Source organism: Mesoplodon densirostris, chromosome 16 (genome assembly GCF_025265405.1).
Source record: "Mesoplodon densirostris isolate mMesDen1 chromosome 16, mMesDen1 primary haplotype, whole genome shotgun sequence".
NCBI lineage: Eukaryota > Metazoa > Chordata > Mammalia > Artiodactyla > Ziphiidae > Mesoplodon > Mesoplodon densirostris.
In genome coordinates this window covers 87,257,506-87,280,234 of record NC_082676.1, presented here as the reverse complement: position 1 = coordinate 87,280,234, position 22,729 = coordinate 87,257,506, and the positions used below count along the sequence as shown (strand labels likewise).

The window sequence follows — 22,729 nt, the reverse complement described above, 5'->3', positions numbered from 1 at the left end:
AAGACTACATATGTTAGGCTACAAAACAAGTCTCAGAAGTTAAATTTATTGATCTAATGGAATTAACTCAATGGGATGAAAGTAAAACCCAATAACAGAAGGAAAACTGGAAAACAAATACGTGAGCACTAAACAACAGACTCTTAAACAACCAACAGATTAGAGAAGAAATCACAAGGAAATCAGAAAATACCTGGAGAAAATAAAATAAAAACAAAACACAGGACAACAGTGAAAGCAGTGTTCTGGGGGAATTTATAGCCTTAAATGCCTACATTAAAAAAGGAGGATCTCAAATTGATAACCTAACTGTACACCTTAAGAAACCAGAAAAGGAAGAGCAAACTGAACTCAAAGGTGGTAGAAGGGAAATAATAAAGATTAGAGCAGGGCTTCCCTGGTGGCGCAGTGGTTGAGAGTCCACCTGCTGATGCAGGGGACGTGGGTTCGTGCCCCGGTCTGGGAAGATCCCACATGCCGTGGAGTGGCTAGGCCCGTGACCCATGGCTGCTGAGGCTGCGCATCCGGAGCCTGTGCTCCGCAATGGGAGAAGCCACAACAGTGAGAGGCCCGTGTACCCCCCCCACACACAAAAAGATTAGAGCAGAGACAAATGACACAGAGAACAGAAAAACAGTAAGAAAAATCAACAATACCAAAAGTTGGTTATTTGAAAAGATCAACAAAGTTGACAAACCTTTTTAGCTGGAATGACTAATATATTTCAATATAAATAAAAATCAGTTATATTTCTATACAGTGGCAATGAACAATGTGAAAAACAAATCTAAGAAAATAATTGCATTTACAAGAGCATCACAGAGAACGAACTACTTAGGAATCAATTTACCCAGGGAGGTATAAGATTTGTACACCAAAAACTGCAAAAGATTGCTAATAGAAATTAAAGAAAAACTAAATAAATGGGAAGACATTCCATGTTCATGAATTGGAAGACTTAATATAGATGTTAAGATGTCAGAGAGGGCTTCCCTGGTGGCGCAGTGGTTGGGAGTCCGCCTGCCGATGCAGGGGACATGGGTTCGTGCCCCGGTCCGGGAGGATCCCACATGCCGTGGAGCGGCTGGGCCCCTGAGCCATGGCCGCTGGGCCTGCGCGTCTGGAGCCTGTGTTCCACAGCGGGAGAGGCCACAGCAGTGAGAGGCCCGCGTACCGCAAAAAAAAAAAAAAAAAAAGATGTCAGAGAAATCGAAACGATCTTGGAAGAGGACAACAAAGGTGGAAAACTCATACCTCCTGGTTTCAAAACTTGGTCGAAAGCTACAGTATTCAGAAAGGAATGATCTTTACACAGATATAACATCTTGGATGAATCTCACTTATGCTGAGTGAAAGAAGCCAGTCTCAAAAGATTACAAATCATAGGATTTCATTTATAGGACATTACTGAGAAAAAATCAAAACTGTAGGGATGGAGAACAGATCAGTGGTTGCTAGGGGATTACGGGTATGTAGGTGAGTGATTATAAACTGCTGGCGTGAGGAGGATTTTGAAGTGATGAAATTATTTTATACTCTGATTAAGGGGTAAGTAATTAACATTCACAGAATTGTACACCAAGAAAGAGACTATTTTACTACATAATAATGTTAATAGTAAAAAATAAAGAGTCTCCTAGGATACAGTCTGTGCCTTATTGTGACGGTGATTACGAGCATGAATACATATTTGTCAAATGTTACTGTGGTGTCTGGTGAGGTGGCGGAGGAGTATTTTACTACTGACATTCTTCACAACTGAAGGAGCATGGCGATAATCAAAAGCAGACTGGCTTTTATTTGGTTTAATCACTGTTTTAGGCTTCTCCAAAGACAACACACTGTCTGAGACCTGCCTTCTGGGTGGACCACTACCACAGCCCCACCCCTGCGTACCTCACCCTCGCGACACAGGACATTAAAAGGGATGCATCCTGCTGTATGTAGAGTATGCCTCAACGACACAGGTATTTTTAAATCCCTCTTCGGGATTTAAATCCCTAAGAATCCGGAGGCTAATGCAGAGAAAGCACGGGGTGCAGAGCCTGACCCACAGAAAGCATTAGGTGAACGTCAGCTGCTTTGGCACAATTGTTACTACTGCTGCTGGAAGGGGGAACTGTCCCCACTTTCAAAACATAAGGCGTCGGAATCCTAGGTACCAGACAGCCCAAGCACCGTCGAGCTTCTGGGACCCAGAAAGTACGCTTGCCCGTATGTCAAAACATGGCTGACAGTTAATGCACAGAGATGTTCATCACGGTTTGTTCTTAACAGCTGAAAACGTGAAAATAACTCAAACTCCAGAAGTGGGTTAGCCAACTGCATTATGGAACAAACTATATGTTAATATTTACACAAAGTCTGTAAAAACATGGGAAAGTGTTATAGTACAAAGTGGAGAAACGGAGTTGAAATGATGTGGATTTCACTATGTATAAAATATTTATGAATAGAAAAAAATGCCAAAGAGTTTCAGTTTAAGATGCCAGTTCCAACATTTACATTTAGGTGCAACCTCTCTCAAAATTCCATTAAAACAAGAGCACAGGTCTTCCTTACTTCTTTTGAGGGCTGCTCCTGAAAGGACAAAGAAAATAGAAGACACTGTGTCCAAACAACTTCAGAAGTTGGAAAACAGATGAATGAACGGTAAAGGACACAGAAAAGCTAATTCCTAGACCAGCAGTGGAAACGCCAAGAAGCTTCTACCACAAAAAGCGCCCAAAGTCTCAGGAACGGCATCACCGAGAGTCACTTCCGGAAGCAGCGAGAAGGCAGGGCTCCAACTGGAAGTGGCTTGGAAGTCGCTCTCTCTCTTCTTCCCCACTTTGTAGGAAATAATCACAGGAACTTGCAAACACTGCACAAGGAGGCCCATGTCCTCTTCACTCAGTGTCTCTCTCAATGGTAACGAGGTAAACAGCTTCCACGCGACGCTGTCACACGTGCAGATGCGTGTAACCACCGCCGCCATTGAGCCCACTCACACTGTCTCCTCGGAGACACCCATCCCCCCCACCCCCCACCCCCGGTAACCTCGTCTTCTGTGTTCTAAAGGAACTGTGTAAAACTGATGTTAATTATTCTTTAAATGTTTACAATTCTTCAGGGACACCATATGGGCCTGGCAACATATTTTGGGGGAACATTTTAATCATGAATTCAAGTTTTTAATGTTTGTAAGATGATTCGGATTTCCTGTTTCATCCTGGTTGAGTTTTGGTCGTCTCTGGTGTCTGAGGCATTGGTCCGTTGCCCCCAGTTAATGATCTGGCAAGCCTAGGGCTGTTCACAGTGTCCTGTGTCCTCTACGTGGCCGAGGGCCTGCAGAGACACCCCGTGCACGCTCGATACTCATGACCTGTGTCTTCTCTTTCCAGACTTGTCAGTTTTGCTAGACGTTTATTAATTTTATTGAATTTTTTTTCAAAGAACTGGCTTTCTGCTTCAATAATTTTCTGTTTTTCTCCTTTCAATTTCATCATATTTTGCTCTTTATTATTTCCTCCTTTCTGCTTGTTTTGGGCTTAATTTGCTCTTCTTTTTTCAGGGTCTCGAGGCTGGAATATAAATCGGAGACCTCCCCACTTTCCTAATGCAAACGTTCAGTGCTGTGCACCCTCCTTCTCGGCGCTGACTCTGCTTGTCCCACAGACTCTGACAGGTGTGTTTTCACCGTCAGTCAGCTGTATTTATCTCTCCTTTGAGATGTCTTCTTCCACACTCGGGCTGTTTGTTTAATTAATGAGTGTGTTGTTTAATCTCCAAACATTAGGAGATTCCCCTGTTGTTTTTCTGTTACTGACTTCTGGTTTGAGCTCCTTCTGGTCAGACAATACACAGGGTATGAAGCTGATTCTCCTGAACTTGCTGAGGTCTGGTCCACGCCCTGGGTGCGGTCCACGCCGGCTGGCCTTCCAGGTGGGCTGCCCCACCGCACCTTCTCTGGATGTTGATCAGGTCCTGTTGGTGGATGGTGGTGTTCAGTTCTTCCATGTCTTGGCTGCTTTTCGGTCTGGAAGTTCTATGACATCTGAGAGTGCTGTGTTGGGGTCCTGGACTGTACGGGTGGATCTGCCCATTTCTCCTTTCAGGTTCGTCGCTGGGCTTCACGGGTTTTGAAGCTCTGTCGTCTGGCACACACACATTTAGGATCGTTACGTCTTCTTGGCAGATTGAGCCTCATGTAACGTCCCTTTTTTGTCCACAGTATTTTATCTGAAATTATTCAATTAATATAAGCCATACCTACTTTAAAAACATTCATGTTTCCATAGTACATCATTTCTCATCCTTTTGCTTTCAACCGACCTCTGTTGTTACCGTTGAAGTTGAGTCTTGTAGATAAACTACAACTGGGTCATGTGTTCATATCCACTCTGCCAATCTGTTATCTTCTAGTTGGTGCGTTTAGATCATTTACTTTAAAAGGAACTACTGGGCTTCCCTGGTGGCACAGTGGTTGAGAGTCCACCTGCTGATGAAGGGGACACGGGTTCGAGCCCCAGTCTGGGAAGATCCCACATGCCGCGGAGCGGCTGGGCCCGTGAGCCATGGCCGCTGAGCCTGCGCGTCGGAGCCTGTGCTCCGCAATGGGGGAGGCCACAGCGGTGAGAGGCCCGCGTACCGCAAAAATAAATAAATAAATAAATAAAAAATAAAAGGAACTACTGATTTGCTGGTGCTTAAATCTGTCACTTCATTATGTGTTCTCTGCTCATTCCCTCTGCTCCCAACTCCACTGTTTCTCTTTTCTTGCCTGCCAGTGGGGTTACTTGTACAGTTTTGTAGTGTTTTGAGCACTCTGCATTGCAAATACTTCTCAGTGGTTGCTGAAGGTATTAAGATACACATAGGTGACTTGGCCTCCTGGGGCTGACGTATCCCTCTCCCCACTTTAAAATAAGAATTGGTTTGTGCGTTTCTTCTGTGTGTGCTGAGCACCACCATCACGGGACGCTACAGGTTTTTGACCTCGAGTATGATTTCAGAAAACTGCAAGGACCGCCTCTTACACTTCTCCCTGTTTTCACCCATCCCATCGTTCCTCCCCCTTGGAAATTCCAAGCTTTCCTCTGTCTCCATGTCCCTCCTACTCGGGAGGCTTCCTTAGACATTCGTTAAGGATAGGTGTGCTGGTGACAAATTCTCTTAGTTTCACTTTGTCTGAGGATGTCTTGATTTTCCTTTCATCCCTGAAGGATATTTTCATTGGCTGACGGTTCTTTTCTCTCAGAACTTGAAAAATGTGCACTTCATTCTGGCTTCTGCAGTTTCAGGTAAAAAACTCGCTGTCACTCAGATCCATGTCCCCGTAGATGATACAGTGTTTCTCTCTAGCTTCTTTCAAGATTTTTCCTTTGTGTTTAATTTTCAGAAGGTTAATCAGCAGGTGTCATGGTGTGGATTTCTCTAGTTTTATACTGTGAGAGCTTCACTTAGCTTCTTCAATCTGTAGTTTTATGCCCTTCACCAGATTTGGGAAATTTTCAGTCATTACCTCTTAAAGTATTTTCCCAGCCCCGATCCCTTTCTGTCTGGGACCCCAGTTAAGCAAAGTCCCATACTGTGTCTCCTCATCACAGGTCCCCGAGGCTCTGTTCCTGTTTGTTTTCAGTCTGCTTCCCTGTGGCTCTGGTGAAGTGATTTCTATTGATCTGCCCTTGAGTTCACAATTCTTTCTCTCGTCTTCAGGCTACTGTGGAGCGTATCCAATGAGCGTTCTATTGTGGTTATTGTATTTTCCAGGTGTATACTTTCTGTTTGGTTCTTTTTTTTAAAAAAAAAGCAAATAATTTTTATTTCTTTGCTGAGGTTTACCATTTTTTCATTTGCTTAAAGAGGATGTGTAAGTGTTTGCATTTTTACGATGCTGCTTTAAAATCCTCATCGGGTAATTCCACCACCTGAGTCACTGTGGTGTTGCTGTCTGTTGACTGTCTTCTCTTGTTCATGTTACAGCTGCCCTGCTTCTGGATAGGATAAGGGGCTTTTACTGCATCCTGGATACTCCAAGCATTACGCTGTGAGACCTCATCCTCTTTAACCTTCCCCTGGCGGCAGCCACCCGGCTCAGGAGGAGGTGGAAGTCCCTGCTGACATGATGCTGCAAAAGCAGACCCTGCAGACAGGGTGGTGTCAGCTGGGCTCCCCACTGGTCCACCAACACCACGGCTGGTGAACAAGGGCCGCCCCGCTGCTCCAGGGTGGGAGCAGGAACTGTGTGCCGAGCCTTCTGACTCGGGTCAGTGACAGGAAGGGTGACCAGCCCCCGCCATTGCGCTCTGGCTCCAATGCTGCCCCTGAGGATCGGCTCGGCCCTGCTGACACTCCCTGGGCTGACACTCCACTGCCTGCTGCAGCCGGTGGTCACCGAGAGCCCTGCTGGCCCAGTGACACTGCCGGTGGGCCTGGGTGCTGGTGCCATGGGGCAGGGGCGGGAAGGGGACGGGTTTTTCCTGGGTATTTGGCTAAAGTGGGGCAGTGTTGTCAGAGGGCTTCCCCTCGTGGGGGAACAGGCTTTCCTGGGAACTGTGTGTATCTTGTTGCTGGTCCAGGCAAACGGCAGCTGAGAAAACTCGGGAGCTCGCCAAGTCCCAGGGTCCTCAAGGCCACGCTTGACCCCCTTCCCGGGCCTTCCTCGGTGGGTGTGATGCGCAGGGTTCTCGGTTGTAAGGGGGAGGACCTGGGCATGATGCGGCTGCTCCAGCTGACCAGAACCAGAAGTTAAAGATCTTTTCAAAATCCAGCATCTGCACATCCTCTTCCGCATTTGATCTTATGTGTCTCTCCCCTGCCTCTGAAGAAGACCGGAAATTCATTTTCTTTAGAGAGAAGACAGCGGGTCTCCGGGCAGAAGGATACCGGGTAGAGGGCAAAGTTGCCCGGGTCAACAGGGGACCGAGGGGACATCCCCACAGTGACACCGAGCTTGCCGGTCCTGTCCCCAGCTACACGCCCAGAAGCTGGCAGCTCAACCTCCAGATAGGCATCTTCCCTGAAGACAGGACCCAGACGCCAGTCCTGAGGGCTCCCAGTGAAATGGCCACGTTCAACCTAGTGAAGCCGCAGGCAGAGTCCACCAGGCCCAGGGTGGGTCCAGGAGCTGCTCGGTGCCCCCTCCTCATGAGCAGGTGGCTGGCACCACCAGGGCCTCTAGGAGAACATCAACAGGAGACCTACGCCCAAACCACCATGGTGACAGAAAGAAAGCAACTTAAAGGAAACAGGCTGTATGGACAGAAGAAAGCTTCATAAAGTCCCATGATTAACGTCAAAGAGTCAGTTGACACATTTTAAATGTAAAAGGATATTAAGAGAACAACAGCAACGCTACAGAAAAGTCTCAGGAAGCTAGCAGCACGACAGCAGAAATAGAACAGGTTGATAAATTTGAGAAAATTTTATAGGACGTAGAAGCAAAAGATGGAAAATAGGATCAAAAATGTTCTCACGATGGAAGAATTCAGAAAGCTCAACATGCAGGTAAGAGTTTCAGAGAGAAGCAGCAGAAGAAAAGGAAGACGAGAAACGAGCAGCGAACACTTCAAGACGCCTCCCAAGAGGTGGGGGCGAGAGGCGCCAGATGAAAGGCCACCAGGTGTCCAGCACGCGGCGCAGACCAGGCCACCAGAGCGCGTCTCTGTCACACTTCAGGACGCCGGACGGCACACAGCTCTTCAGTCCCCCAGAGAGAAGGCACGAGGCGGGCCAGGACCCAAACCCAGAGGCTCTGCCCGGTGAGGGGAGGCTGACCCTCGCACCCACTGCAGGGTCAGCGCAAGGAGTGGAGAGACGGGGTCATGGCCCTGGCTCCCTGCACAGTCCAGGCGGGGACCCCGTGGCTGCTGGCAGCTGGGCAGCAGGTGGGCAAAGGGGCCCAACTTTGGTTCCCGGCATGCCTGCAGCCCAGGCGGAGGGGTCCTGCTGGCCAACCAACGGGCTTCCTGGTGGAGCCGCACGTGGTGCGGAGGGGCAGCGGGAGGCTGCTCTCAGCCTGGAGCACCAGGGTCTGGGGGCCTCACCCCAGCTGCGGCTGCCTTTCAAAGGGCACCCCTCGCTGAGGTCCACAGGCCCAGGCCCAGGTCCATGGAGGCGCGTTTGGCTTCAGGGCCTGGGTCGCAGGCAGTGACCGTGCGGCCACGTCCGTGTCCGGCTGCGCCCGCTCTCGGAACCCGAGTGCTTGGACACTCACGAGGCAGGGGCTCGTCTCCTGATCGAGGGCAGCGTAAGACCCAAAGCAGGGGTGCTCAGCAAGGATCTGTTCAGTAAGTTTTCTAAAGAAAGAATAACAGGAGTCTAGCCCCTGGCAGTCTGGAAGGGGAGTGGGCGGGGCCCAGCACACAGCGCCATCCTCAGAGGGAGGGGCGTCTCCAGTGCCCCAAGGCCAAGGTCCCCCCAGCCCCTGAAGCGGGGGACTCCGCGCGCTGGAATGGGCCTGGGTGGGCAGGTGGGGGAACCCAGGCGGCAGTGAGGGAACCGGAGGGCGGGACGGGCAGGCGCCGGTCTCCTGGACGAGCAACTCTATCCAGCTGCTAAACCCACAGACAGCACCTGGGATCTCCCAGAGTTGCCAGCACAGAAGCAAGAGCCCAGGCTTGTTCCAGCTGAGAGAGCCCTTCAGCTACTGCCACTTAAATCTTTACTGAAGTTTCCCCCCAGTTTCCTTCCTTAAGAGAGTGATGCTTTAAAATGTCACATGTATACACTTAATGTGTCACACATGTAACATATGTGTATTTAACACACACATAACCTATGCACACCTGTGCGCGTGACAAAGGCACGGCCGTGCCCACCCTGTCCTCACCCCTATCCTCGGGAGGAATGGGCTCCCAGGTGCCCCCGGTGGGCAGGGCCAGCCCTGGGCCCCAGGCTCCCCTGGCCGGCCGGGCTTCCAGGGAAGGCCGAAGGGCGGGTGATGGACGGCAGGCCGTTAGGTTCACGGCCTTCCTCTGCACCGACCCCTTAGGAGAAGGTGTTCCTGGACCCGTGGGTTTTAGAAAAGATTTGCCGGAAGAGCACTTCCCTCTCCGTGGGAGGAGGGGAGGACCAGAGAGATGGAGGCTGCCTGGGTTTCCACTCAGAGGGGGGCTCCTGAAGCCCGCTGTCCCCCCGACTGTGAGGGGGTGACGGTGGGGGCCGCACGTCCCGGGACGCCTGTCCTCAGGGGGCCCCGTGAGTCTTCCTGGGAAAGCTGAGGATGCCCTCAGCTGTGTGGAGGACACTGACCCCCGCAGTCACCGCGTGTGACGCTGGGAAACCGAGGCACAGGAGTGACAGGGCTGGCTGTTCAGACACGGACGGCGGTGAGTGCAGCAGAGCACGGGGGCCGGGGCGGGAGGCCGCCCGGTGTGGCGAGGACCAGGAAGCGCCGTGAAGGGGGCGCCCGGAGGACCCTCGGCCCACAGCTTGACGGCTGACCCTGCAGTGAAGGCTCAGCAGGTGCTGGCAGCTCCCCTCCTGCCTCCCCACCCGGCTCAGATGTCACTCCTCTGCTTTGAAACCTTGGACGGCTCCCTGCTGCTCACATGGACACAGCCACAAGCCTCACCAGGGCCGGCGGGTCTGGCCTCTGCCTGGCCCGGCCGCCAGCGAGCACGTCCTCCCACGCGCCCTCAGCCCCACTCACGGGCACCCACTCGGGAGGCCCCCAGACCTGCCCGGGCGCCCCTGCTGCACTTCCCACTGCCCGTCGTCACACCCGCATGACCGTAGGTGTGTCCCCGCAGACAGTGCCGGGACAGGAGTGGCCTGCCGTCTGCTGAGACAGAGGGAGGCCTGGCTGTCAGCACCAGCAGAGGAAGGCCACTGAGCAAAGGCCAAATGGGGCAGGGGGGCTGTGAGCCACGAGGATGGGAGGTGACTTGTGAAGACGACACCGGGGCGGGGGCAGCCCTGGGGACGGGGACGTACCTGAGCGAGCTCACCTCCTCCCTGGAGAACAGGAAGCTCTGCTCAGCCGGGCCCGCCTGGGACTTCAGCATCTTCAGCTCCATCTCCAGCTACGAGGAAGCACAGGAGTGGGGTGAGCCTGGACCATGGGCCCCAGGAAATCTGCAGGCGCACCCACTTCCCTCTCCCTGGCCCCGTCCGTCGCCAGGCCTCCTGCAAACCCACGTCCTCCCTGTGTTTTACTTCTTGTCTCCAGAGCAGCAACAGACACAGTCACAGAGGCGCATGGGGGGACATCAAGATCCGGGGAAAGGGGGCCACGGCAGCTGGAGAGAGCATCTTCGAAATGCACCGGCGCTCTGATCGGCTTTGATAGTCTTGATATTTTATTTATTTTGCGACTTCAAATTCCTCTACCGGATGTCAGGCCACGCACAGACCGCTGGGAAGGGACCGCGGAAGCGTGGAATTTAAGCTGCTCTAACACACGGTGGGGGCGGCGTGGGGGGGACGGCGAGGCTGGAGAAGAGCAGGGAGGAGACTCCCCCGCGCCCCCACGGGGAGGAGCAGAGACGGGCGGGCGGCCCCGAGCGGGGGCACAGCACTCGCCCACACCAGCGCCCGCTGCCCTGGGCTCCGAAGGCCCCCCGACGAGACGCCCGCGTGCAAGGGCACGGCAGGCCCCGGCAGCCGGCTGCAGGCACGGTGCCACTGTCCTCACGCCGGGCTCTGGCCGTTCTGCAGTCCGCCCTTAGGGCCTCCCACCCCGCACCAGCCCAGTCCCCGCGTGTGGGTCACCGGGAGGAGAGAGGGCTGTCATCCAGCTCTGCTCTTCCTGGCCTGCGCCCGGCCACCCGCCTGCCCGCCCTCTCAGCCCTGGTGTGCTGCCCGCCGCTGGCACCGGGGACTCCCGCTCTGCCTGCTGTCCGGCTGTGTCCTGACACCCCAGAGAGAGGCCCTTAACCTCCCACCCAGCTCTCCACTGAGCCCCAGAGGGGACAGGGGATGTGGGCAAGACCCCTAATGGCGCCCACACCGGCCACAGGCAGCAGCCGTGAGTGAGGTGGCCGGTCCCCGAGGCTGGGGCTGCGGCCCCGGCTTCACCACTGTCCAGGCTGCACGGCTGACGACCTGCCCTTTAACCCGGGGCAGCCAAGAGCTCCCAGCTCACATCCCAGCACGTGCCCTGCATCGGTGGGAAAGGTGTCGTGACGGACAAGCAAGGACCGGCAGCCCTGGGCAGAGGGGAGGAGAGGGAGGGGCGCGTCTCCTTCACCTGCCCTCCCGGCCTAAACGGACAGGCTGACGCCTGCAGCACTTCCTCCTGGAAACGTTCCCTCCAGGCCATTCTTGGAAAGGTCCTACTGGGGCGACCTGATTTAGGAATCCTTGGGCCCCAAATATCCGATCTTTATGACACTCCAATCAGTCATCAGGTCCCTGGAGGAAACCCTGCCCCTAAGTGGGACCAGCACACATCCAGAGCCCGAAGCCTGAGGGCTGGAGCAGACGCCAAGCACAAGCGCCCTGTGGACCAGCTCCCGGCGGACCAGCTCCCGGAAGAGCCTTGGCGGAAGTGAGTTACACGTGGGGGCCGCACGTTCAACCCCTACTGCCTCTCCCGGTGCCGAAAGGACGCAGCCCAGCGCCCGCCTTGCCAGCTGCCCCCCAATAGGCGGCGGCGGTGCTCACAGCGGGGCCGCCTCGTCGGGGTGACGGCCCGCTTCACAAGCAAGCACCAAAGATGCCTGGGCAACGTGGCGTCACGAGCAGAACGAAACCGTGTGTATCCAAGGAGAAGTGGCGCCCACCGTGTCCAGTGGCCCCTGACCTCTACCTCAGAAGCCCGGGGCTCAGATGAAGCTCCTCCCGGGAACCAAGCTGTCCCGACGCACGGACACCGCCCTGCCACTCGCCCCTGAGTGTCCAGGCCTGTCACTCCTCTCTGACACCACCCAGACCTCCTACCTGGCGGCCAGTGGGTGGGCACCCAGAAAGCCCCTGCCCTCACTGCATCCAGCCTCACGGCCACAGTCAAACAGACCAGCAGAGACACGAACCTCATTTGACCAGGAAGACTCTCTCCTGGGGACAGAGGGCCCGACAGTCCAGTCTGGGCTGGTCTCTCTCTCTCTCTGTTTTTGGGGGCGGGGGCTGACCTCTTGAGCAGAGGAGAGGCAGATACTCCCAGCTACCACGTGCCCGCGCAGCAGAGCACGATGGTGGTCTCTCCTGGAGATGCACAGTCCTGGTGCCCGGGTGCCAGGCCCTGCAGCACCTTGTCCTGGATCCGGCGAACGCTTTGCAGCCTCAGGAGCCACGGTTCAGGTGTCACACACAAGCGCGCGCGTGCGGAGAGGTCTCTCTCCAACTTCGCCCCATCCCCTCCCGCAGCTGCATCTCCCGGGCTCAGCTCGCACATTCACGAGCTAAAAGGTCAACGCTCTTCCCTTCTCTTAAATTTATTTCTTGTTACAAAAATGGAAGATTTCCCACACCTTGTTTCGTACGTTGATTTTTTTCACGGAACACATTTGGAGGTATTTCCAGACTAGCGCAGAGAGCTTCCCTGTTCACTTTCGTGGCTCCTGGAACCATCCCAACGGCCAGCCTCCTGCCAACCAACGTCTGACCTGCTTCCCACCTGGTGGCTCAGACACACCAGTCCCCACGGTGTGAGCTGACCTGCAGGATGAGTCCTCAGAGCCACACGTCTGCCTGCAGTTCCATCTGATGTCACCACAGCCCTGGGATTGTTACCGTGCAACACAGGGCAAAGCTGGTCTGCTGAGGCCGTGTTGTGGTGAAGGACAAGGCAGTGTCTACCGCAGGGCGCCCAGCGCCGGGCCAAGCAAGGAGCACAGGCTGCTCGCGCTCAAGAGCCCCGAACCCCCCGACAGCTTCCAGAGAAGGGTCTGGGTTTTTTTTGCGGTACGCAGGCCTCTCACTGCCGTGGCCTCTCCCGTTGCGGAGCACAGGCTCCAGACGCGCAGGCTCAGCGGCCATGGCTCATGGGCCCAGCTGCCCCGCGGCATGTGGGATCTTCCCGGACCGGGGCACGAACCCGTGTCCCCTGCATCGGCAGGCGGACTCTCAACCACTGCGCCACCAGGGAAGCCCCAGGGAAGGCTTTTTAAAGACACCGTCAGGGGTGAGGGTTGCGGGTGTCTGATCAGTTCGTGGACATTCTTCAGATCTGTTGGCGGTGGTAACTGGGTGGTATTTTGGGAGCCAACAACATTGAACTTCTGGTTCCAACTGGTCTGGGGTTGACATGCTGGTGGTCAGCACGCAGTTAACTTCCTCTACCAGGCAGGGTTTTAATGTCTGCAAAACAACTCGAGGACATGGCCCAGGATATTATCTATAGCCCTTGAGGAGGACCTAAAGGGCCCTGACTTCGTTCTAGGGCTAACCTTTTATTATTATTTTGTCTTGCTTGACTGTTTTCCTTCGTTTCTGTATTTTCTCACTTTTCTGATTAAATTTGCGCTTTGGAACTTGGGGACAGCCTAGGAGGCTAAAGTATGGACAAGAGGCAGGAGACCTGGTGGTGGAGGATGTCTGTCTCCCGGAAGGCATGAAGTGTCCTGCTGGGTTTCAGGTTGTGGGCCCGGACGTCCCTGCTTCGGTACAGAAAGGGCTCATCATCCCCCAGGGACTCACTCACTGACTTCCTGTTTGTAACTGGGTCTGCTCTGACGTCCTGTTCTGTTGACAAGAATCCTGGGATCTTTCCTCTCTCCCACCCCACCCACCCCATATTAAAATAAACCAAACAGCCCTTTTTCACAAAACCAGGGCTGTGCAGAAGGTGAGGCCGAGGCTCCCAGGACTCGGCCGCGTGCAGAGCCGGCGCGTCCTGCTTGACCCGCAGGCCCGTCCGGGGCCCTTCGGCTTTCCACCTCTTGCTGTTGCTGTTGTACACGGGAGTACTTTCTTCCCTTGTCTAACTTGTTGTTTCTGTAGATACAGGACTTATTCCATTGCTGCACATTAATTTTGTTGCCCACCCATTCACTAGGGCCTCAGGCTGACGGCGAGGCTTGTCGGCCGACCGTCTTAGCCCCGATCACGCCCTCCTCCACAACACAGGTACCTGGAGCTCTTCCTCTTCTCTTAGGTGGAAGACTAGTGTCTCCAGAATACCAAGGTAAGGTTCTAATACTGCACATTTCTTTTGGAGTCGAGATTGATAGGTTATATTTCCCTAGAAAACTATTCATTTTATTTAGATTTTTATTTTAAATGGAGTTGTGACATAATTCTTAAGTTTTTACAGAATTGATGTAGACCTAGTAATTCTTCCTAGGTTTATCTCTTACTTTTGTTTTCATTTATCTTCCTTACTATTGACGTGAAGCTTACACAGGGCAGTACACACCTTGTTTGTGGCTTCACGGGAACTAATCTAGTATCTCCTTATTTACAGCGTATCAGTTTTCGGTTGAAACAGATACATTTTTTCATGTTGAGAAATTACCCCTAAGTCCACATTCTATTAGGAGATCTTAATCAAGACTTGTTGGATTTTGTCAAGCGGCTTTTCAGCAAATATGAGGAAGATCTCTTATAAGCTGACAGCCTAGAATCAGAGCAGCAGCCCCATCCTGGAGAAGCCCCCACTGCACACGGTGCATCCTGGCGCCTGCTCATTTCATGTCCTGACACATATGCACACACGCGTGTGGATGCACCCAGCACAGGCGGCAGGCTCTGTAGTTGTTGGTGTCAAACAGTGCTCACCCCCCCCCCCAAAGCTTTCCTCCTCTTAGTGCCCTGGGACAGTGCATGCAGTGGGGATGGCACCTGACCTGTAGCAGGATTTCGCTGTGAAACAGACTCAGTTTGATGCCTTTTCGTCTCTTCCTTTTTGTTGCGGGAGGGTGTGGCTATTTTTTGGCAAGTTGGTAATGGTTGGTCAGTTTGAAATTTCTATCTCTTTTGGAGTCGGGATTGATAGGTTATATTTCCCTAGAAAACTATTCATTTCATTTAGATTTTTATTTTAAATGGAATTGTGACATAATTCTTAAGTTTTTACAGAATTGATGTAGACCTAGTAATTCTTCCTAGGTTTATCTCTTACTTTTGTTTTCATTTATCTTCCTTACTATTGAGGTGAAGCCTGCACACAGGGCAGTACACACCTTGTGAGTCCAGCTCAATGACTCTGCCCATCCATACCTGGGGAACCGCGTCCAGGTCAGATCAGAGACTCTGGCAGCCGGGACATGCTCTCCTGCACACACCCCCGCCCCGAGTCAGTAACTCCAAGCTAATTACTCTTATTTCTTATTTTGGGTGGTGATGCTTTCTATTAATTTTTTACTAGGATTGTGAATAGTTAATATGTTTTACTGGTTTGTTTTCAAAGCACAGGCATTTGGATTTGTTATTTCTACCATTTTTCACTTTCTCATTAACTTCTGCTTTGATCTTTACACTACTTTTTCCTTTACTAAGGTTTATTCTGTTTTCCTTTTCCAAGTTCTTGAATTGGGTGTTTAATCCATATATATTCACTCTTTCTTGTTCAATAACATAAATATTTAAACCTGTGATTTTTATTCTGAGCACTGCTCTAGTTGTTTCCCACGGGCTCTGAAGAGTTTCCATTAAGACTATTTTCTAGATTTTATGCACTTTTGAATTGCATATCATCTCCTTTGACCCAAGCATTGTTTAAGACAGAGTTTTTTGTTCTATTTCTTTTTTTCTTTTTTTAGTTTCCAGGTGTTAGGAGCTGCTTCTTTTTTCAGTTGTGCTCTTAAATTCGAATTCCATCAACTGTGATGAGAAACAGTTATCTGTCCTGGTTCTACCTATTTGAATTTATAAAGGTTTTCTTTATTACCTAATACATGATTAATGTTTGTTAATGTTTTCCATGAGCCCTTTTTAAAAAGAGCGTTCTTTAGTTTCAGGGTTAAGAGTCGGGGTCGTGTGTGTCTGTCTCTCTGTGTATACCTATCACAAATCTTGCATTTCTTGCTATTACTTATTCTTTGCCCATTTGTCTATTGTGGGTTAAGAGGTAAAATAATTCTCCACTACTGGTGTCCCTGATAATGTCCTACTGAAGCTCTCTTCTTTTTTTGCTTTTCTGAACACTGATGGTATTTTAGTTGACACAGATATTCATCTGCACCTTTATTGTCGAAAAGCACCTCTCTCTGTTTTCTGCAATGCATTTTGGCTTGAACAGAAATTTAACTGCAATCAAGATTATGACCTCTGCTTTCTATGTGTACAACTGCCCACATGCCTTTACATCCTATACTGTCCGACTTTTTTTGGCTTTACTTGGTAATCCAAACAGAACGTCTTTCCCTTTTAACAGGTGAATTTAGCCCGTTTATATTTTGATAAAACATCTGTTTGGATTTATTTCTGGATTTGTTGTATTATTTTGTTTTGTTTTCTGTTTCGTAACTCAAAACCATTTCATTCTATGGCTTTTTTGTCTTGCTTGCCTTTGTGTGTGAAATTTTCTTGATACTTGGAAAGGTTTATATTTTTCATTCTAGTGGTTGCTTTTGTAACTTTTGACTTCCTATAATACTATACTTTGTTTCCAACCGTTCCTATCAACTTCCTGCACCAAGTACCTGACTAGTCAAACGTATCACCCTTCTTAGTGTTCACCTTTCTACACTTAAAACACACTTCTGCCTGACGTCATCTTTAGACAGTACGTTTTGATCATCAGCTTCTGATGATGAGAAAACCAACATTCTTACGTTTCCCAGCATCTTCTCCCTTCCCAGGTATCTTATTGACTACATCAACTCTAAGTCACTAGAATGTGGACCGTTTACACTGTACATTGGCTTTACCCTTCCAACCAAACAGACTCACTCCTGCTGCGGTCCTCCCGGCACCTCGCCTTCCTGACCCCCACCCCCGGCCCCCCCACCCCGAGGTCTGCAGCTCCAGGTTCTTCTCTTCCTCTGGCCTCCCCTCCCCTCTTTGGGTGCCTGGACTTTGTCCCAGCTTCATGGATCCTACATGATTGCCAAGTCTTATTTCTTGGCAAAATGTTCAGCTACAATTCTCACCTGCTCAGTGTCAACTATTTTTCTGTGAAATTTTTCCTGTTGTTTGTTGTTCTACACAATTTTTGGTTTTATGAAACTGTGTTATGCTGCCTTTATTACTCATTGTCAATGGTGAGGTTGTTTCAACCTGGCTCTGTACAAAGGCTACACCGAGGACACCACGGGCGTCTCCTCTGACGTTAAATCCCAGCAAAGGGTCTGGTGTGAGATCCGTTCGCCTTCGCTGCCACCCTCTGGCAGGAAGAGCGGACACTCTGCCTTCCACCAGTTCAGGGCACTGAGACCTCCCCCTCCCACACCACCGCAGCCCCGTCCACCCCGCTGCCAAGCGGGTGGCCCTCGCTGGGGACGGGTGCTTGGGAGTTGCCCCGCCAGCCTCGGCCCACAGCTCCTTCCCTGCACACACCTCTGCTCATCCCAGGCTGGGGGCCCTTCTCCTCCTCTTTGGAGGCTTGGGCTTTAGCTGTATTTCTGTTCTGCCCAAATTTCAGTTTGCATTTTTGGTTTTCACTCTTCTCGGTACTTCTGGATGGCTTCCGGGAAGGAAGAGAGAAATGCTGACTTGCAGCACAGCGTTCGAAGCAGAAACCAGGCCCTTCTAGTCTGACTTGTAACCCTGGACTCATAACTAACGTGCCTTCAACTTTATCACACTCACACCCATACTTGTACACACACGCTGACTGCGGCCCGCCCCTCCCCAGCCCCCCACGCGTCTCAGGGTGGGACCCCCTCAGGCCGGGCCCGGCTGCAGCTGGAAGCACGAGGGCTGGTTAGCGGCTGCCCTGGCACAGGAAGAAGACAAGGGAGCCCGGGAAACGCATCCATGCTGCGCTCTGCCACTGCCTATTTCGTACTTCACTGACAGCGGTCCGTGTCTGAAGTTTGTTTTTAGAAAAAGAACACAAGGCCTAACTGGACCACCTCTTCTGAGGGGCGCTGCTCAATGACCGCAGGCCGTGAGCCCCGCTGTGGTGCCCGTTCGACAGCACATTCACCTCCCGGTGGACAGCACTCCACAGGAGAGCGTCTTCTGGGGTCACCTGCACCGCAGCCCACACTCCCGCCAGCTGGAGCCGCCTCCTCCCCGAAGGCCTCCCCGCCTCGTTTCCGAATTTCATCTCCGTAATGAAACATACACTGCTATGAATTATTTTTCTTTTGTCTCCTCTTTGTCCTACATGTAGACACTACTGAAAACTGACATTTGTAAAACCACGTGCAGACGGGAAAGGAAGGAGACTCGACAAAGCGTTTGCTATCAGAGGGTGCTGGGTCTCACGGGCCAGCCTCACCTGGTGGCCAGGCCACGTGCACGGAGCCAAACCGCCCCGGCCTGAATCTCCCTCCCGCTCAACTCCATCCCCTGAGGGCAGCACCTGCAAAGGCCCCCCAGACTGGCCGAGGCAAAGGCCTTCCTGCCGGTCAGGACGTCTGCCCCAGCGGCCTCTCCAGCCCACCCCAAGTCTCCACGGCCATCGAGGACCCGAGGGCCCTTGAGAGCAGGTTCTCCTCGGAGGGATGCTCTGCGTCGACACTGACCCTCCATCTGCGGCAGGGTTGGATCACAGGGCAACATCTGCGACTAGAAATGAACCGAGTCCGTGCCTGGGGGGAGGCACGCCGCTACCTTGGGGGCAGCGGAGGCACCTACGCATGGAACGTCCTCCTGGGATGCCAAGGGCTGGCCCCAGGAGAGGTAAGAGTGGGCATGCAGGGAGGGGGTTCCAGATGGAGGAGGAGGGGCACCCAGCGGGACCCGGACCCAGAGGGCAAAGGCATGGAGGCGTGAAAACCGGGAAAGTAGGAAATGTGCCAGGGTACACCAACTTCGGTTTCGTCAACTGATTCTTGTGTATCTCTGTGCTGGGGGGACTCTAAAGCAGCAACGCACTGTCCAGCACCTTCTGGAAGAAGTGCTGGCGCTCCAGGGAGCCGGAGAAAAGCAGGGCCAGAACAGACCTTTCTGGAAGGGCCCTGGAGAGGGGGCAGGACCCCCCACGGCTGGGCTGCCTGCCAGGGGCTGTGTGCAGGCTTTGGGTGCCCCCAGCACCAGTCCCACCCCCGGAAAACCGCCCCCCCACCTCACCCTGTGCCCCATGCCGGGACAGGGAGTCGGGCCGCTGTGCAAACAGACCCCTCCGTGCCTCTTCACCTGGCCCACCGTCCCCCCCGCCCCGCCCCGCCCCGGGCCCAGAGCGACGGCCACTTCCTCCACGACACGGCCATGAGCCCAGGCCGGTGACTGTGCCCTGCCGGCCTCCTCGCTCACACCAGAGCCAGGCGACGGTGCTTTTGGCCGCGATGGGGGACCTGGGATACCACCGAGCCTCCCTCCTGGAACAAGCACTGAACAGCGGGCAACACGAACAGGATCCCGGAGAGACGGGGACCACGAGGCCGGCCCGGCGACCGGTCTGAGGAGAGTCCAGGACGCAGCACAAGCTGGGGAGAGGGGCAGAGCCAGGAGTGCGGGAGGCCGAGGCAGCCAGAGCCCACGGCACGGGGTGGGCAGGGGGCCCTTGAGGACCCCGCAAACCCGACTGCATTCGCGGGAGAAACGAGGCCCTCGGGCTGAGGGCCGAACCACGAGGAAGGACGAGAGGGACCAGTGCCTGCTCCCCGCAGCCGGGCTGGAGTCGCTGGGTCCACGGGGCGCTGGGCAGAGCCCTCAGGAAGGCATCGTCACCCCAGCAGAGCGCTGCTCCGGCACAGCCCGGGCTCCGCGGGGACCCGCCGCCTGCACTGCCCCGCGTCCCTCTGGTGACAAGGCCCCTCCCTCTCCGTGAGGAGACTCACTCGCCGTGTCATAAGACTTTAATGCTAATGGTCCTCAAGGAGAGCTCGCTAATATAGCATGACCTCTAAACAGAGACCGTGAACTTCAGTTTAATTCAAGAGGATGCGCCGCTCATGCCCGGGGCGGGGGGGCGGGTACCCAGTCCCACAAAGCAAGAGCCAGTGTGGGGAGCAGGGGGCGTGCTCTCCCCTCCCCCGACAGCAACTCTAATTAACATGGCCACTGCTGAGCACCAGAGCAAGGATGCTCAGGCACACAAGTTCCACACAAGTTTCACCACAAGAGCCCAGCCTCTGTCAAGCCCCACAGACGGTCATGACGGGGCCGAGGGCCCGGGCTTCCAGAGCTGCCCACACAGGCCCTCATCCCAGGGATCCAGGCTGTTGCCTCCTCCACAGAGCCCCCATCTGGCAGCGCTCCCAGGGCTCCCAGAGAAGACAGGGTGCTGAGATCAGAACAGAAATCCTCACAACACTGTAAAGCGACTATACTCCAATAAAAATTAATTTAAAAAAAACAGAACAGGAGGGGAATCCTGGTCAAAGCACACTGTTCTGCTCAGCTCTGGACCTGTCAAGCACCCAGGAGGGGCTGCTGCTTCCTGGTGAGGGTGGGAAGGTCTGAAATGGACCTCCCTTGTCAATTTCCATCCCAGCCTGGAGGGACACACCTGTGCAACAGGCCACAGGCAGCCACCAATGGCTCACCCAGCTGCTGACCTGAGCTGGGACACACCTTCACCTCAGAGAAAAAGAAGCCCAGCTGCAGAGTTTTCACCCTAGAAGGCCATTTCTTGAGTCGGCACATTTGCTAAGAAAGAGCTCTCACAAAATCCCTGGGGACCAGTGGCTGGAGAGATGGTTCAGGGTGGCTCAGCCACAGGTGCAGGGACGCTGTGAGCAAACCACGCCTCGGCAAACACATGGGGAGGCCGCGAAGACGCTGTGAACTCAACAGCGCAGTGAGCAGCAAATCGTTCAACGCCGCACAGTAAGAAAGCGGGAGACGAGAAAGCGCTACGCCAGAGAGAGGGTCACCGCAGAGACGTGAGGCGTCTGCGAGACACAAAAATAGCCCGTGCTTAGAGCCGGGTGAGGGTGAGACGTCTGTCGTACGTGATTTCCCCCGTGGAATTATGCCCATGATTTTAGCAGATAAATTAGCCAGTTTCTAGTCTGTGGCTGTTACAGTCTTGTGGGGTGGGACCCTCTGGGGTTTTCACTGTCCACGTCTCAAGTGCCCACTTTCTCCCGACCCCAGGTCACCCAGTGGCAGTGGACCTGGCAGCGGGGTGAAAAAGCAACATGCAAGTAACAGGAAGGATAAAACACCCAGGAATAAACCTAACAAGAAACGTGCAAGGCCGACTAGAAGAAAATAGCCATACTCAAGTGAGGTCGTGAGAGAAGCTGTGAACATGCGGCCGCGTGGCGCTCCAAGCGAGAAGAACAGGAAGAACCGACCCTGCAGGGAGCTGGCGCCGCCCGCGGGAACCCGTCCACGCAGCACGAGTCCAACAGGAGGCCCACCTGAAACCTGGCAAGCGAGCTCTAGACCTTACCTGGGACGGAAGATAGGAGAACACCTAACAAAATGCTGAGAAGGAAAATGATAAAAGGTCGTGCTGTGTCCGGTGTGAAAGCCATGCGGAGGGCCCGGTGACAGTGGCTGCGAGCTGTTCTCGTCCAGAGACGGCAGGCACTACCCCCGCGCCCAGGCCAGCCGTCATGCCGCCACCTCCGCAGGCTGTGTCTCTAGGAGCCAGGCAGGGCCTCGCAAGGCAAAAGGTTGTATCACCAGCATTTTCTAATGAGACCTTTGCAAACTGGGAAAACCCCAAAAATTGGGTGCCCAGACTGGGAGACCCCGGGGATGCACTGCGTTCCTCCGTGTCCATGTCCAGTGGCTCAGCACATGCTTTATCACCGCGTCCTGGTGCCGGCCCTGGGCGAGGCCCAACTCCCAGGTTAACTGCCATGAAGAGGCATCGTGGTGCCCGCGGTCCTCTCACAGGGTCTGGGCCCCACTGGCCCCCTGCCTGCTCGCTGCAGCTCCCTCCACAATGACACCGGAGGGGCAGGACTGAAACGAGATGATCCGTGTGCAGCACTCAGCCTACAGTGGCTGCAGCGTCAGGACCAAAACCATGCCTGTGCCGTGGACAACAGCGGTGGTGATGCCGATGGTCACAGTTCACTCGAGCGGACGTGGTGGGACGACAGCGTGTCTGCCACAAGGGGCAGCAACAGGCACCGCTGCACGGAGCAGTTAGCTCCGTCCTGAGAGGGAAGCAGGCTCTGCGGGACTGCAGAAACATTCCAGGAGGTGGGAACAGCATGACGAAGGACGTGGAAGGGTGAGAGGACATTGTGTGCTCAGAGACAGCAGAAGGGCATGGGGGGCCCTGACAGGGAGGAAGTGAAGACGTACACATGGGAAGGCGGGGTGGGGAGCACCGGCCGGCCGCACATCACAGGAACAGCAAGGCTCCGTCCCTGGACGAGGTGCTTGGTAAACACCTGCTGAATCCAACAGACCTGCCCCAAACAGGAGAGGCATTTAATGCTGCCCCACCCCGCGTGCATGCTCACTTCCCTCCCCGGGGAGGAGCCTCGTCCTGAGACACGAGGGCCTCCATGGTGAGGCAGACTGCCTGTAGCCGGCCTCCGTGGGGCCGGTGGGAGAAGGGGCCCACCTCAGAGAACCAGCACTTCGGCTCAACCAACATGTCCCAACAAGTCCCTTGGGTCTTTTCAAACACGTGAACTCATGCCTCCGTGCAAGGCTTCTGAGAAATCAGCGTTTCTCTCAGGGTTGAGGCGGGAAAGACAGGTGTCCGGGATGGAAGAGCAGGCGCAGAGGCTCCTGGGCAGGGATCCCGGGCTGGGGGAGGCCCGCTCCTCACAGTCCCAGGGGACAACTCCTCCGATGAGCCTGACCGATACTCCTGCCAAGGACGAAGTTCTCCAGT

The 22,729-nt window shown here is 53.8% G+C and overlaps 1 protein-coding gene across 1 annotated transcript in view; it reads right to left on the bottom strand.

The window, feature by feature from the left end:
- MAD1L1 (mitotic arrest deficient 1 like 1) overlaps positions 1–22,729 on the bottom strand; it is a 321,496-nt gene that overhangs the window by 94,079 nt on the left and 204,688 nt on the right. The window contains exon 14 of the mRNA XM_060077985.1: positions 9,919–10,007. Coding sequence (XP_059933968.1) covers positions 9,919–10,007 — 89 coding nt within the window. The remainder of the gene's footprint in view (positions 1–9,918; positions 10,008–22,729) is intronic.